This window comes from Hippoglossus hippoglossus, chromosome 22 (assembly GCF_009819705.1).
Source record: "Hippoglossus hippoglossus isolate fHipHip1 chromosome 22, fHipHip1.pri, whole genome shotgun sequence".
In the NCBI taxonomy this organism is placed as follows: Eukaryota; Metazoa; Chordata; class Actinopteri; order Pleuronectiformes; family Pleuronectidae; genus Hippoglossus; species Hippoglossus hippoglossus.
Window position 1 is genome coordinate 22,200,705 of NC_047172.1, and position 13,629 is coordinate 22,214,333.

The window sequence follows — 13,629 nt, forward strand, 5'->3', positions numbered from 1 at the left end:
TATGAATCACACCAGCTGCTCTCATCGGAAACATCACTGGTCTTACTGCCGGTACCCAGACATTTTTTGTGGCTTTGTCCTCATTTCTGATTTTACTTTATTAAAGACAACTATTCTGTTTATGCAGAATTAACACATATTAGGTGACGATTCACATTAAACCTCAGACGTTTTTGTCTGTGTAAAACCTGTCCACTCTGTTTGGCAAACATTTTGTAACATTGTAGTTGTACACATAAAAATCAGGTATTATACAATTTATTTTGGCTAAATCAATATATTTGTTTACAAGAAAGAAAGCAAATATTGTATATGGGCATATAACCTAATAATAAACTCACTTACATAATTACAGTGCTTAAGATAGTACTTTGTCACTTAAAATGGGTACTTTATTACCTTTTACAAGTATCATAATTAAAAATGCATAACCTTATGAATAATGCTGTGTTACATTGTTGATGCATATCCTTCACTGTCTTTCATGTGTGAGTGCACTTGTGGAACTAATTTGTGACATATTGTGACAATAAAGGAATCTTATGGCTAAATGATATGAAAAAAATACATCAAGATAAGATTGTTCATCTAAATCAATATCAATTATATAAGATAAATGTCGCATTATTGTTTCCTTTTAGGTTTAAAGAGTGATTTCTGCTCCTGAGTGAAGGTTGTGGATTTAAACTCTTCTTTGTGAGCAGCGAATTTCATTAAGATCTGTGATGGTACGGCCCAAAAAGTATGTTGATGAATGCCTCCTATAATCTTGCCAAAATGCTCATGGGCAGTCATTTCTTTGGTGGAACACAGTGTTTTAACAGCCTCAACTTGATATGTTTTGAAACACATCAAGTTGAAAACATATGATTGTATTTTTTCTACAACAACAGATATTGACAGTTGACCCCTGACTCTTACAGCAGGAAAGGTGGGGTTATCTGCATTACCAGCTTTGTTACACTTCACAAACACTTCAATAACATGTAATAAAACAGAGGTGGATCAGGTATGTGTTATACCTCCTCACTGTGTTTACACAACACATAATCAATAATTGTTTTCCTGTGTTTACCTTTTAAGAGTTAAAGACTAGCTTTACTCCTGCTATATAAATGAAAACCATGCAATATGCTTTGCATGTTAATCTTTACCGTCCAAGTGACGAATCAGATCACGCCTACGTGTGTAGACATCGATCTACACGACTACGTGTGTAGCCACTCGTGCTTTATAGCTCCTCACATATCATGATCATTGACGAATTAAATAAAACAACTCAATGGGGAAATGTTTCCGCTCAGTTTAGGTCAGGTCCATTGAGCGGTATCAGAGTGTTGTTGAGAAATGCGACAGAGTAATTACCTGCAGATCAAACTTTGTTCCTGCACAGAGGGAAACTGAACACCCACCACAGACAGTGACGGTATCGTTGTAGTCATTGCCAGACCAGTTATCATCACCAAATCAGTGCATACACATTGAGTGTTGATTGAAATCATTATCGTATGATTATGTCAAACTACACATGCTTTATAAGTAATATATAGATGAATATGTTTTTACTCTGTGAATAAAAATGCCCACTGTGTGAGCAGGCATCATTATAGACAGCTAAGCGCGGGGCCATCCTAAGGACCCAAACAACATGTACCGGAAACTTTGAGAGCATGAAGTAAACATTGGAGTTAACGCTCAAATGATCTGACTTCCTGCTGTTTCAGGTATTCTAACACGCTCTCAGTGATGTATTTAAACTCACAACAATGAACAGGTTGTATTCGGAGAAAGCTAAAAGCTTAAACTGGGGCAATTTGACGCCTCGTTCTGTGGTAAGCTAATAGTGGCTAACTAAACGAAGCTTACGAGCATTGACATCCTGATTCAACTGTGGCGAACAGACTTATCCCCCATGAATCAACTGTCACCGAGGTGCAGAGCATTGCTGTGTAGTGGTGCAACATTATGTCCTTTCCACACAATGTATTCACTCAGTATATGGGGCATTTAACATTGAGGAGTAAACTGTCATAGATACATGTCTCCTCATGACAGCTCTTGGTCCCTAAAAGATTGTATGATCCCAAACTTCCAGGAACATTGAGGTAAATGGACATTGTTTTAAACGTAAAAAATTAACTTGCGACAGAATATTAGAATTGCAAAACAGGAAACGGATTCTGACGCGCACACAAAAGATTTCCACAACACCGGGAAATGACAGATACAAGTGACCTACGCGACGTAGCACACGTCCTCTGAACGTTCAGCACAAACGCATGCTTCTGTATTGCGAACCATTGTTGTGATGCATCACGTGAAAGCTTTTTCCTCAAAGTGCCGCTGTATCTCCACAGACTCCACACAGCGGATACAATGAATAACATCTCCCCTGAGGTCGCACTGCACCGGATCTCACCCGAGCTGCGGCCCTTGCTGTGCAGCGTGGTGAGGAACGGCCGAGTGGGACTGGACTCCACAAACTGCCTCCGTGTCACTGACCTCAAAACTGGGTGAGGTGCAGCTCTGTGCTAAAGGTCCCCCACGTGAAACACAAGATCCTTCCTCTTGCATTGCATCCAAACAATACGAGTGGGATGGGTGACGTGTAGGGCACATCCTGTAAACATAGGACTAGATGTGAGGGGGTCGTTTTGAAGGTATTTTTTTGTGGAACCTCAGTAGTCCTCAACATATCAGGAGGTATATAATCGATAACAATCCAAAAAAGTGTATGTCAAGGCCGTTGTTCATGGATTTCAACTTAGTTTTTGAGAATTCAGTATTTTTTGGGGTTTGGAATGATTAATAGTTACTAAGCCACAGTTGCTGAATTAATGTTAGATGCTAGATTGGCATTTTAATGGGGAAAGGGACGTTTTATCTGATAAATTTGTTGTAACGGTATTATAAAAGCACAATTTTAGCATAATTACAAACACAGGGATTGGATTATATCGCTAATCTTACCAAAATATTCATCAGTCATTTTAGAGGTGTTCATAAACACAGTCTTATAACATTTACAACTAGGTATTATCTCATATGTTCTACTACAATTTCACAGATATCAACCCCTGACACATGGGATAATGGAGATATTTGTAATGACAGCTTTGTTATAGATGTGGCTGTAGTGGATGATAGGATGACAATTTCAATGAATATTGGTTATTGTAATGAATTATGTCAAACTACAGTTTAAGTTTGTTTTCAATTTTTTCATGAGGATATTGTCTTTAAGGACAGGGGACATTTATTGGACTGTATGTTTAAAAAAAATTAAATAATAACAGTCTGTGTGATCTCCCGAAAATTAAGAACTCAACACATCTGAGTTAAATTTGTTAAAAAATTTCGTTTCACTTTCATTCTAAGTAAATACCAGATGCCTCAGTAGTGTTTGTTTCTTTATTTATTTATGAGTTCATTTTCATTTATCGCACTAAAAAATACTTGTTTCAGTTCACTGGATTACATATGTGCCAAAAATACATTATTGTTCATCATATCTCTTGTAAGTTGTAAACTGGATGTGACCTAAAAAGAAGGCAGTGTAATGAAGCTGTAAAGAACACAGTTTTAAGTTTGCATCGCTTTTAATAATATTATGTGGTTTAGATCATTCTAAATCTTTTGGATCTTTACATACGTTCAATATTTATGGTCGACTGTGCTTGCTGACCTGTTTTCGTTGTCTTCATTAATCCTCATGTTCAGATGCACATCTTTGACTCCTGGTCCCTGTTGTGATCGCTTCAAACTTCACATCCCCTATGCTGGAGAAACACTAAAATGTAAGAAAATTTACACTAACTCTCCTTTTTATTTGATATTTTCAGATTAATCAGACAAGTCTATGATCTAATGTTTGTTAAATAAATAACCATTGATATTTACTGAGTCTTAAGTTGACAATTTGCTGTTATTGTTGGTTTTGGAGAAAAATAGCAAACATTGCTTTTCTTGTCAAAATGTTGTCATAGTAAATAAGCAGTTTTTGGTCAGTTAAGGCTTTCTGTTGTTTTAGAATTAGACTCTTGGACTGCTTGTATTAATATAGAATGTAAGCTCTATCTGCATTTCAGTTTAAAGGTTGCCCTCTGCTCAGGTTAAGTACTTCAATGTCGAGCCTGTACTTTGAATAGAAAATGTCGGTGCTGAATTCATTTTATTTTGATCATCAATGTTATAAAGACTCACTTCTTTCTCACAGTTGGTGAGTTGAAAGATGAGAGGTGCTTTCGGGTGAAGTCACCTACACCAGATATTTGAAATAATGTAAATATTTTCTAAACACGTATTCAGGGCTATGCAAAGAAGCAAGGAGAAGACTGATTGTCAATAAATAGACAGCACAAACATTATGTATCACTTAAAGGTCCAGTGTGAAAGATTTAGGTGAAAGATTGGCAGAAATTGAATATAAAATAACCCTAGTGATGTTTCCACTAGTGTTTAATCTAAATTGTACAAATTGTTGTTTTCTTTACCCTAGAATTGGCCCTTTATATTTAAATACTTTATATTTACATTAGGAGTGGGTCCTCTCTACGGAGGCCGCCATGTTTTTACAGTAGCCCAAACTGGACAAACTAAACATATTTTGAGTTTTTATGACAAGTGAAGACTACCGCAGGTTCTGTTTCCTCTTTGGAAGGGGAGGGTGAGGTGAGGGATATTCAGCTGCAACATGAAACTTCACCACTAGATGTCACTAAATTCTACACACTGAACCTTTAAATATAATCATAAATAACTATACATCACCATAGGAATGCTTTGTAACTGCTGAGCAACTTGGGAAGCAGTACGATCAAAAGCACCCACAGGAACTGCTCATCTACAAAAACACGATCAATATTTTTTTGATGAGGGCTCTTCCTTAACCAGTGAAATGATACCAGTAACACCGTGTTGCTTTGTCACTGAACTTTTACTGGAACAATATTTAATCACTGTTTCAAGTCCCCACATCAGACACTTTCCTTTATGAGCGTCATTCAGATTAGAATTATCTTAACTAGCTTTCACTGTAATTATAGTGACTCACAAGACCCATGCCAGGCCCATGTCTACACACACATCCTGAGAAGATCAGTTTTCATCTCTCCACTTTACTGAGGAATTAGTTCAAGGCTTTGCAAAGAAAGGTCATTTGTCATTTTTGTTGGATTTGACTAATTTCCGGGTCAACAAGTCTGTGTAGAATACTTTTTTTGTATAAAGCTCATAAAAGTACGTGATTATAAAGTCGATTGCATGTATTGTTTCAATCATTTTCATTCATCATCATCTCCCAGTCTGCAACTCATATTCTCACCCACTTCACAAATACAGTCGGCGGTGCATGCCAAATCTGTCAGCTTGATAGGTGAATCGGGTTTTTGTGGTGTATGAGTAACTCACAAGTTCTTTGAACAGATGCCTTCTCGTTTCATTGGCTTTTCAATGGAATGTTTTCACTGGTTAATTTGCAGGTTTAAATCATAAATATAAATCTGTCCACAAGCTTCAGTTGATGGTGTTCAAGCTGCCTGACAACGTTGGGGCATAGTAAGTTCATGTTCATTAAGTTCTGTTTAGTTGTCTCTGACGTCTGGTGCAAATGTGGCCGTGCTGGGGGTGGGGGGGGAATAACCTGTGGTTTGTTAGCGGAAGTACGATTTGTTCCATTTGCGCAATTTTCAAAATGATCTGTCTGTGCAGAAATGTTTGTGACCGACATCAGGATGTCGTGGCTAGATTCGAGGAATGTATAGAAATAAGGTGTAAGAATATGCAACACAGTAGTTTACTCATCAAAATCTGGGTGATAGCTGCATGATGTTTCAGTTCTTTCAGAAAATGTTGTGATGTTCTTGTAAAATACATGAATAATGATGGGGTGGCCCGATTAAGGAAACACATCTGTGTAAAATTGGAGTTTGTTTATCATCTTTTAGTCATGTCTACCCTACATTTACACTTGCTGTAAATCATCTACCACTAATTACACAAACGTATGTCTGTCTGTGTTTTTATAGTATTTGGGTCTGAAGATTGTGTCGATTGCTTAACAGACCTCTGAAATAGCCATCATGAAATGAATGAAAAATTACAGCTGTTCAGTAAATTATTCCAACTTATTTAAACCACACAAGTGAACATTAATGACGCAAATTCAGTTAATTTGATTAAAACGTTGACATTGATTCTTCACAGCAGATAAACCTGGTAGGATGAACACAAAGTGAGAGTATATTGTGGAACCGTTCGAGGAGGACTCACTGATGACAAGGAATAATTCTGAAGTTGCTCCGGAGCATCATCACAGACTAAGCAAACAGCCCATTTCAAACAGGCAGGATTAGAACAGGCACTGTACTATTCATGTAAAATGCAGAAACCTGAAAGCTTCAAAAAAGTGCAAAAACAGCAACAACAACACAGGAAAACAGTTTGCTGGCATCCTGGCTTGGTATATAACATGTGTGCAGCTGCTGCACTAGTCGCTGTACTTTCCTGTGCTTTGGCCTGAGGAAGAAGGTTTGCTAATCAAGGGCCGCAGGTTTGCTCTGTGCCAGATTGCGGACCTGCCCACTGTTGGCGTGCGAAAGCATGAGCATGGCCCACTGTGCACAGAACTGAGCACTTAATGCATGCCCAGGCTCCCTCCACTTCTCCACCGTGGCTGGTACTGCTAAACAACAATTTGTGGCCTTTGTTGTTGTACATTTTACGCCCCCATGACCTCAATAAAAAAGTCTGGCTGGAATGTAAGTGAGACTTTGAGAAGGCACGTCATGCAGTGATTAGACTGCACCGCGGAGTGAAGCTTCTTATGCTGTGCGAACAAAGAGGTATATAAAAGCTTATGTTATAACCTGTCAAGGATGCAATTCAAACAGCTCCATTCCTGTCTGGATGAGAGCCAGTACGTCTCTGACAGAGTTCCAGTAGTTTGTAACAGATTTACAGCTCATCCTCTCCTCATTTGACTCTTCTCCACTGGGAAAATACTTCCATATGTGTGTGTTCTTCTCTTCTTGCTGTGGCTGGAAAGACACAAAAGAAGAAAAAAAAAAGCAGAACAGAACAGTCTTGCAGCACACAAATAGAATTGTGTAACATAATAGGAGAACATTGTGAACCAGTCCTGGCAATGAGTTATGTGATCATGTTGTGATGTCTTGTCCTTTCCTCAGTTAGAGCCATTTCCTGCCTGTAGTTTTTAATTTTTGTCTTCCTTTTAACGGAATGCATTCATTTCTGCACTTAAAACTTTAGTATGTCAGCACTCGTTTGTTTTACTCTTTACTCAGATTTAGAATAAATAAACTAAAAGCTAACTTTTTTTACATGTACTATATAAAAAAATACCTACACATAATTACAGGACAGACGTGTTTGACAGGATTTAAGTTGCTTTAATGGTAAATTACTTAATTTAGCTAATTAGTTCATTTTCTTAATTTCAAAGAAGAAAGACCCCAAATGCATATTGTGTGGCTGCAAAAAAACACTAAACAAGTAATTTCTGACATCAAGATACACTTGACCCAGATAATGTCAAATTATTTCCACTGCGCTTTCCCTTGTTTTTAATATGACTGTCTCCTGAAACCACACAATAACATTCAGAAAATAAATTTATTTTCACTTACACATGTGAACAAGTCAGCTCTAGGAATTCATGTTGATGCCTGTGTGAGATGTCAACAACCTGCTCATAATCAGTTTTCCTGTTTTCTCACAGGGGATATCATATTCAATGCACAATATCCAGAACTGCCTCCAGATTTTATTTTTGGAGAAGATGCTGAGTTTCTCCCTGAACCCTCAGAGCTACCAGTGAGTATCTTGTCTCATGGTTACATTGTTTTCTGTTCAGATTAAAAAGGACAAAATGTGATATTTTACATAGAACATGTACTTTATTTTAGCATCATAATAACAAGAACATACATTTTGTTCTTTCCCACTTGTTAAAGCTGGGTCCTGTTTTCTCGTTTGCTGCATTGAAAGGTTCTCTGATGTGATACTAAATTACAGATTTTTTTCTAATTACTGATCACAGCTTCACCGATCTGACCCCTTTTCACGGAGCAAACTAACATGCTGCCTCCACTGTAGGTGCGTTACGTAGCTGAAAATAATGGGTTGCAATAAAAAATAAAAGCAGATAACGGGGTTCATGGTAATAGTAGGCATCTAGCTAATTTACATGGAGGGGAAATTGATGGCAATTATTTGTCCTCTTGTATAGTTACAACTTTGAAACATTAACATCTTACTTTTTAAGTTTCCAGAACAATGAAACATGTTTTTACGTTTCACCATAAAATGCTGACTCAGTCGTATCCCGGCTTGGCAAATAGTTTTGTCTAGTTTCAGAACTGGTCTGATTGCATCAGCAGTGTTGAGTTTCAAACAAGGTGTGGTTTTAATGTTTATATATCGTAACAAGCTGCTGCTTGAGAAAAAGTAGTTACAACATGATCTCGAGTTCCAGATAATCTGTGTGCATGCGTCTTTTTGTGTATCACTCTACTCGTCTGATCCTGGAGCTTTTGGATCATAGTCTTACTTTTTACCATATTGTCAAGTCTGTTTAACTATTTGATTTCACTGTGGTTTTAGTTTTCAACCTTAACGTTCAAGCAACATCAACATGCCAGAGAGGAATAACTTTGTAGACAGTATGATAGGAAACATTGGTCATCACATGAAGCCTCTCTTGTTTGTTTTGTCCTCCCCTTGTTGTACCCTACTACACTTTGAGTATGTAAGACAGAGATATAATCAACACAATGTTCATTTCTCTCCCAGACACAGAAATCTGAAGCTGAAATGCTGATGATAAAAGCCTGTGAAAATAAAAAAAAGGGCAGCATACTTGGAGGTTGACCTTTCGGTTTCTATGCTCAAGAATTTCACTCATTACTGGAAAAGGGTCCATTACTGGTCAAAGTCAACATTTTAAAAATGTCCTTATCTGCAATATGGGTGGCAACTACGATATGAATAATGTTAAGGAAAGATGGTGGTTATGGCAAATTAAATGTAGTTATAGCCATGGATCAGACAAATAAAACTTTACATTTCCCATTCATAGACAATTTCAATCTTATTTCACTTTAAACAATGGACATACCTACACATTATGGTGTGAAATATATCGAGTTGTAGATGTTTGGGTGGAGCACTGGACATCAACTCCTGCTCACGTCGCTGCATATTTTACAGATGTGCCCTCAGGTTGCTCGAATATTTGGCAAACTATAGCTTACAAAGCTTGCAATCTACTTTATCTCGAGTGGAAGTTCCTTAATTGTTCTGCCTACTGACCAAAATCTGAAGTGTTTCCAAATGTAGCTTTTTAGATTACTCAAAAATGCAAGTCACTCTCTCCGCAGTTGAGTTTGTTCTTAAACACTCCGCCACTGCCATATGGTTGTTGTTGAATTATTCGCGCAATTCAGCCTGACCTACATTTCATTTTCAATCAATCAAAGTGGTGTCTTGTGAGCTGACGGAGCAGACGTCTGCACTGGGATTCTATTTTTTTTCCTCACAATCGACTGTTATTTTTCAAAATCAAATGTCTGGTTTTCTTTTCAATTTGATTCTACAATTGAATTCAAAATATTTCGTTGACAACCTGAGAGGCTTCAACGTGCACAGCCATCTAACTAGCCAAAGCCTTGGTTTGCTTTCAGACAGAAAACACCCCCTAACAGTTTGACTTTTTTTTGTAATGAAATGCCTGCTATTAAATTGGAAGTAACTAATTTAGTTTTGCTTAGTGGGCGTTCTGACTGAAAACAGGCCTGCATTAAAAAAATAAAAGGAGCTGTGCTGTTGGGAGCTTGTTGCCTTTGATACTGGTGAGATTTGCAATATGATCCAGAAAGTCTGGCTTGTGTAACAGATAAATGAGTTTACAGGATTATCAAATGTCAAAACACTGCACAGAGGTTCATGATACTCAGACACAGGAATTTATAATATCATTAAACATTTGCCATGGCTGCAATAATTTCATCTTTCATGAAGTTGATGTCAAACTAAATGTTAAAAAAGAAGAGTATGCCTTGCAAAGTAATCTCCCAGGAATGTGGATTTGCTTCTATTTGATTGGCCATCGCAGCCCCTTGCCGGGATGATGTCACATTGGAGTCCAGCAAAGGTTGAGCTTGTTTCAAATTTTTGTGTTTGGAATCTTCTACATTGAGGCAGCTGCTTTCCGTTCACACGGTTTTCTAGTCATTTGAAATAAATGGCACATGGTTTTCTGTATTGGTAGTGAACTATGGCAGTGGATGTAACTTGAGCAAGACAGAGTCATTCAATGTGGAAGTAATACCTAGGGATCTAGGGCTGGAACTTCATATGGTGCCACTATAAAACCAAACAACCAGCTTTTTCCAATGAAAATCATGTGTTTGCTTCGTTGTAAACAAACAGTTGGTTTTCTGTTCTCATGCTTCCAGACCATAGAATGCATATAAAGATGGATGACACGACTTCACTTCCTCCCACTATCCGGAAATTAAGCCTAAATGTCCTGGATATTAGTGCTGCCATTTTGTGATGAAGACATAATTTAGTGTCCGAGTCTGCTTAGCAGTTGGGGGATCAAATAATTAATTAAAACAAACCCTTTGGAAAAATCAATATCAGTGTAACTACCGTAAATGACAGAAACAATCTTTGACAAAAATTGAACATAACAATTGCACTCTAACTTTTTAGTTTACATGTCCGGTCCATTAACATGGAGATTTATAGTGCAGCCAGCCACCAGGGGGCAATCAAAGCATTCGGCTTCACTTTTGGGGAGCTGTCATGTCGTCAGTCTTTATAAAAAGTTGATGCCTTATACATAGAAGATTATTTCTGTTACCGCACCAAGTTGTGTCCCTCCCTATGAAAAATAATCTACCTTGTACAATGTTGGCATTAATGTGAACTGGCTGTGAGTAGCTCAGTAAGCTGACCTGGTGACATGACTCGTCTTTGCTGGAGATCTTCACACTGTTGAGTGCTTCCTTGTTGTTGCTTCTGCTCCTACCATGCAGGGATCCAGTGCTATTTTTGAATCAGCCTAGCATGGACAAGCTAAATTCCCCTGCTTGTGTCAGGGTCTGGGAGAAGAGAGGGGAGTATTGCTCACCCCCTCGTAAATCCAGCTGTGCACATAAGGGGAAGTACCTCTGCTGAGCCAGTGCCTGGCAGCCCATCGCCTGTTTATTTTCTCACTTATATTCTCGCTGTGTTTTGCTATTCGAGCTTTCATAATTCTCCTTCGGCTGCCTCGCTGTCTGAGATCCCCCTCTCCTACTCACTCCTTTTTCCTGTACATCCCCCTCTTGCTTCTAAAGCTCTGAATTCCCAGCAGTCCCTCAGATTTTCCTCCATATTCCATGGAAAACTTTTTACCGTCAGCACTGACAGTGTGAATCTTTCTTAAAACTAATGGGCCAGCTGTTTACACCATATTTCTCTCAGACCTGTACAGCCTTCAGTTAAAATACCATCATAAACAAATTAAAAAAGATTAAAAACATTATTGTTTGTCACTGATATATAAATATCTCTTAGTTCACAAGAAGTATATCTCATAGGCAATATGTTTCAGGACGTTTTTATCCAGTGAGGTTAACATTAGGCTAATTTTGGGTCCTCTGTCAGTGGCTGGTTGAATTCCTGATGTCTCAGCAGCATATTGCTCTTGTTTACAGCCAGCCAAGGGTATCATTAGCTTCTCTGTTTAGGCATGTGTTTTTCCCTGCTGTCACCAGGCCTTGAGTAGGTTTGTTATCCATGTTTCTGTTTAGACAGAGAGAAAAAAGGACAGGACAAAAACATGCACATAGAACATTCACTACCAACCTTCATGTTGAATAATGGTGAAAAAGGGAACTACGTGCACGTTAGCCTTCAAGCTTGTTTACAATTCGCATAAAATCAGATATGTCTGTTTCAAATAAATCTGTCACTGTTTACATACTTACATACGTCTTTTACGTAGGAATTGTTAAGTAATACATCCCCTAGAGGGCAGCGCAGAGTCAGGAGTGATCTGATAACAACAAACATTGTGACAATAGAGGAGGTTGTGTCGATGTACCTCTTAAGAAAGATGTAAAAGTGGCTGTTTCTCCCCTATACCTGGGGTAAGTAATGTCATTTAGATGCCTGTAGTTACTTACTCGCAAAGTCACTTCTCAAAAAATGTCTTTCTCATGTCCTATAGTCGCCTTGCTTGAACTATCGGCTGCACTGCCACCCCATGATTTCAGTTGGTACTGCTCTGTTTCATCTGTTTCATCCGTATCCATAAGTTTTTAGTATACAAGCACAAATACAGACAAAATGAACGCAGAGTTTGTTTCTGTATACATATAGAATAAAGTTCTACTATTATTATTATATTAATATTACAGTTCCGCAACAGCAATCATGAAGAAATCCTCAAACCACAGTGATTATTGAGAAAATTACCAAAGACACTCTGTAGGTACACAATTGGTAGGATGACCCACAGACAAAGCTTTTTTTGTAGCCAAACACGTCAATGAGCCATGAAACATGAGCAAAGTCTGCCACAAATTTATTGGGGTTCACTGTTGCGTAGTTGCTCGGGTTCAAGGGTTCTCTGGCAAGTGCTAATATCAGCCTAATGACATCCAGATCGTGGCTAATTGGCCACCAAGGCAGCTCCTCGCCTCGGAGTGCTTTGTAAACACACACACACACACACACACACACACACACACACACACACACACACACACACACACACACACACACACACACACACACACTGTAAGAGCTTGTTTTTCACTGGTCACTTCCGTTAGCTGTTTTACTCTAATTCTGTTAGGGCTGTGGAAAGTCATCTGACAAGCCGATGGGTTTAATTTGAACAGAGAGGGAGTCATTGTTTCTTTTAACACAGAAATACATCCTAAATTGAGCCAGAGATTGTGCTTGTAAATGTAATCATCACTTAACCACTCTCTTACACAATACACAATTAAGTCATCAGAGGTGACTTAATTGTGGTGAAGTGGACTGATAAATGTAAAATACAATGGAACATATAGTGTGGATTTTACTATGGGAACTGAGTTAGTGTTGACCCAAATAATTGTGTGTGAGTAATGGTGAGTCATTTTGGGCTGGAAAATTCTAGCTTTACTGCAAGGTATATGTATATATAACATTATAGTTAAAGTATGGTCTCATTATCCTTCTGTGCAGTGCAACTGGCCTTCACTTGCACAAAAAGGCACAGCTCCTACAGTGGATAGTAAATGAAGAATGGTCAAAGCAAACACAAACACTAAAAACAGTGTGTAAGAGATGTTGCAGTTTGTCGTCTAGTGGGATTTCAGAACTTTCTTTCAAACACATTGATCATTTCGTAAGTAAGGTCAACTTTGGAATCAGTGTTTAAAATCAATGTCGAAACTGCTCATGAGAAACTTGCCTCTCAATTTATAATTTCCATCCTTGACTGTTCTCACTACAATGTGTGATGCACTTAAATGGTAGTCTTGCTTCAAATTACATTTAAATGTTTTGTTTCAATGACCTTTATTGTTTGAAACACTTTCTTGTACAATTTATGTCAAATAC

General features: G+C 38.1%; 2 protein-coding genes across 6 annotated transcripts in view; one reads left to right on the top strand and one right to left on the bottom strand.

Moving 5' to 3' along the window:
• rbks (ribokinase) overlaps positions 1 to 2,488 on the bottom strand; it is a 38,985-nt gene extending 36,497 nt beyond the window's left edge. The window contains exon 1 of one of the 3 annotated variants that reach the window (XM_034576619.1): positions 2,240 to 2,310. The gene's annotated coding sequence lies outside the window, so the exon portion shown is untranslated. Of the gene's footprint in view, positions 1 to 1,365; positions 1,444 to 2,239; positions 2,311 to 2,419 lie in introns of those variants that run through there. The other 2 variants (XM_034576617.1, XM_034576618.1) reach the window with 2 other exon arrangements.
• The window catches only part of babam2 (BRISC and BRCA1 A complex member 2), a 79,242-nt gene continuing 67,208 nt past the window's right edge, over positions 1,596 to 13,629 (top strand). Inside the window, exons 1-4 of one of the 3 annotated variants that reach the window (XM_034576607.1) lie at positions 1,596 to 1,724; positions 2,358 to 2,513; positions 3,721 to 3,797; positions 7,739 to 7,833. In XM_034576607.1, the coding sequence (XP_034432498.1) occupies positions 2,377 to 2,513; positions 3,721 to 3,797; positions 7,739 to 7,833 (309 nt within the window). In that variant the 5' untranslated portion in view covers positions 1,596 to 1,724; positions 2,358 to 2,376. Of the gene's footprint in view, positions 1,833 to 2,338; positions 2,514 to 3,720; positions 3,798 to 7,738; positions 7,834 to 13,629 lie in introns of all 3 variants that reach the window. The other 2 variants (XM_034576608.1, XM_034576609.1) reach the window with 2 other exon arrangements.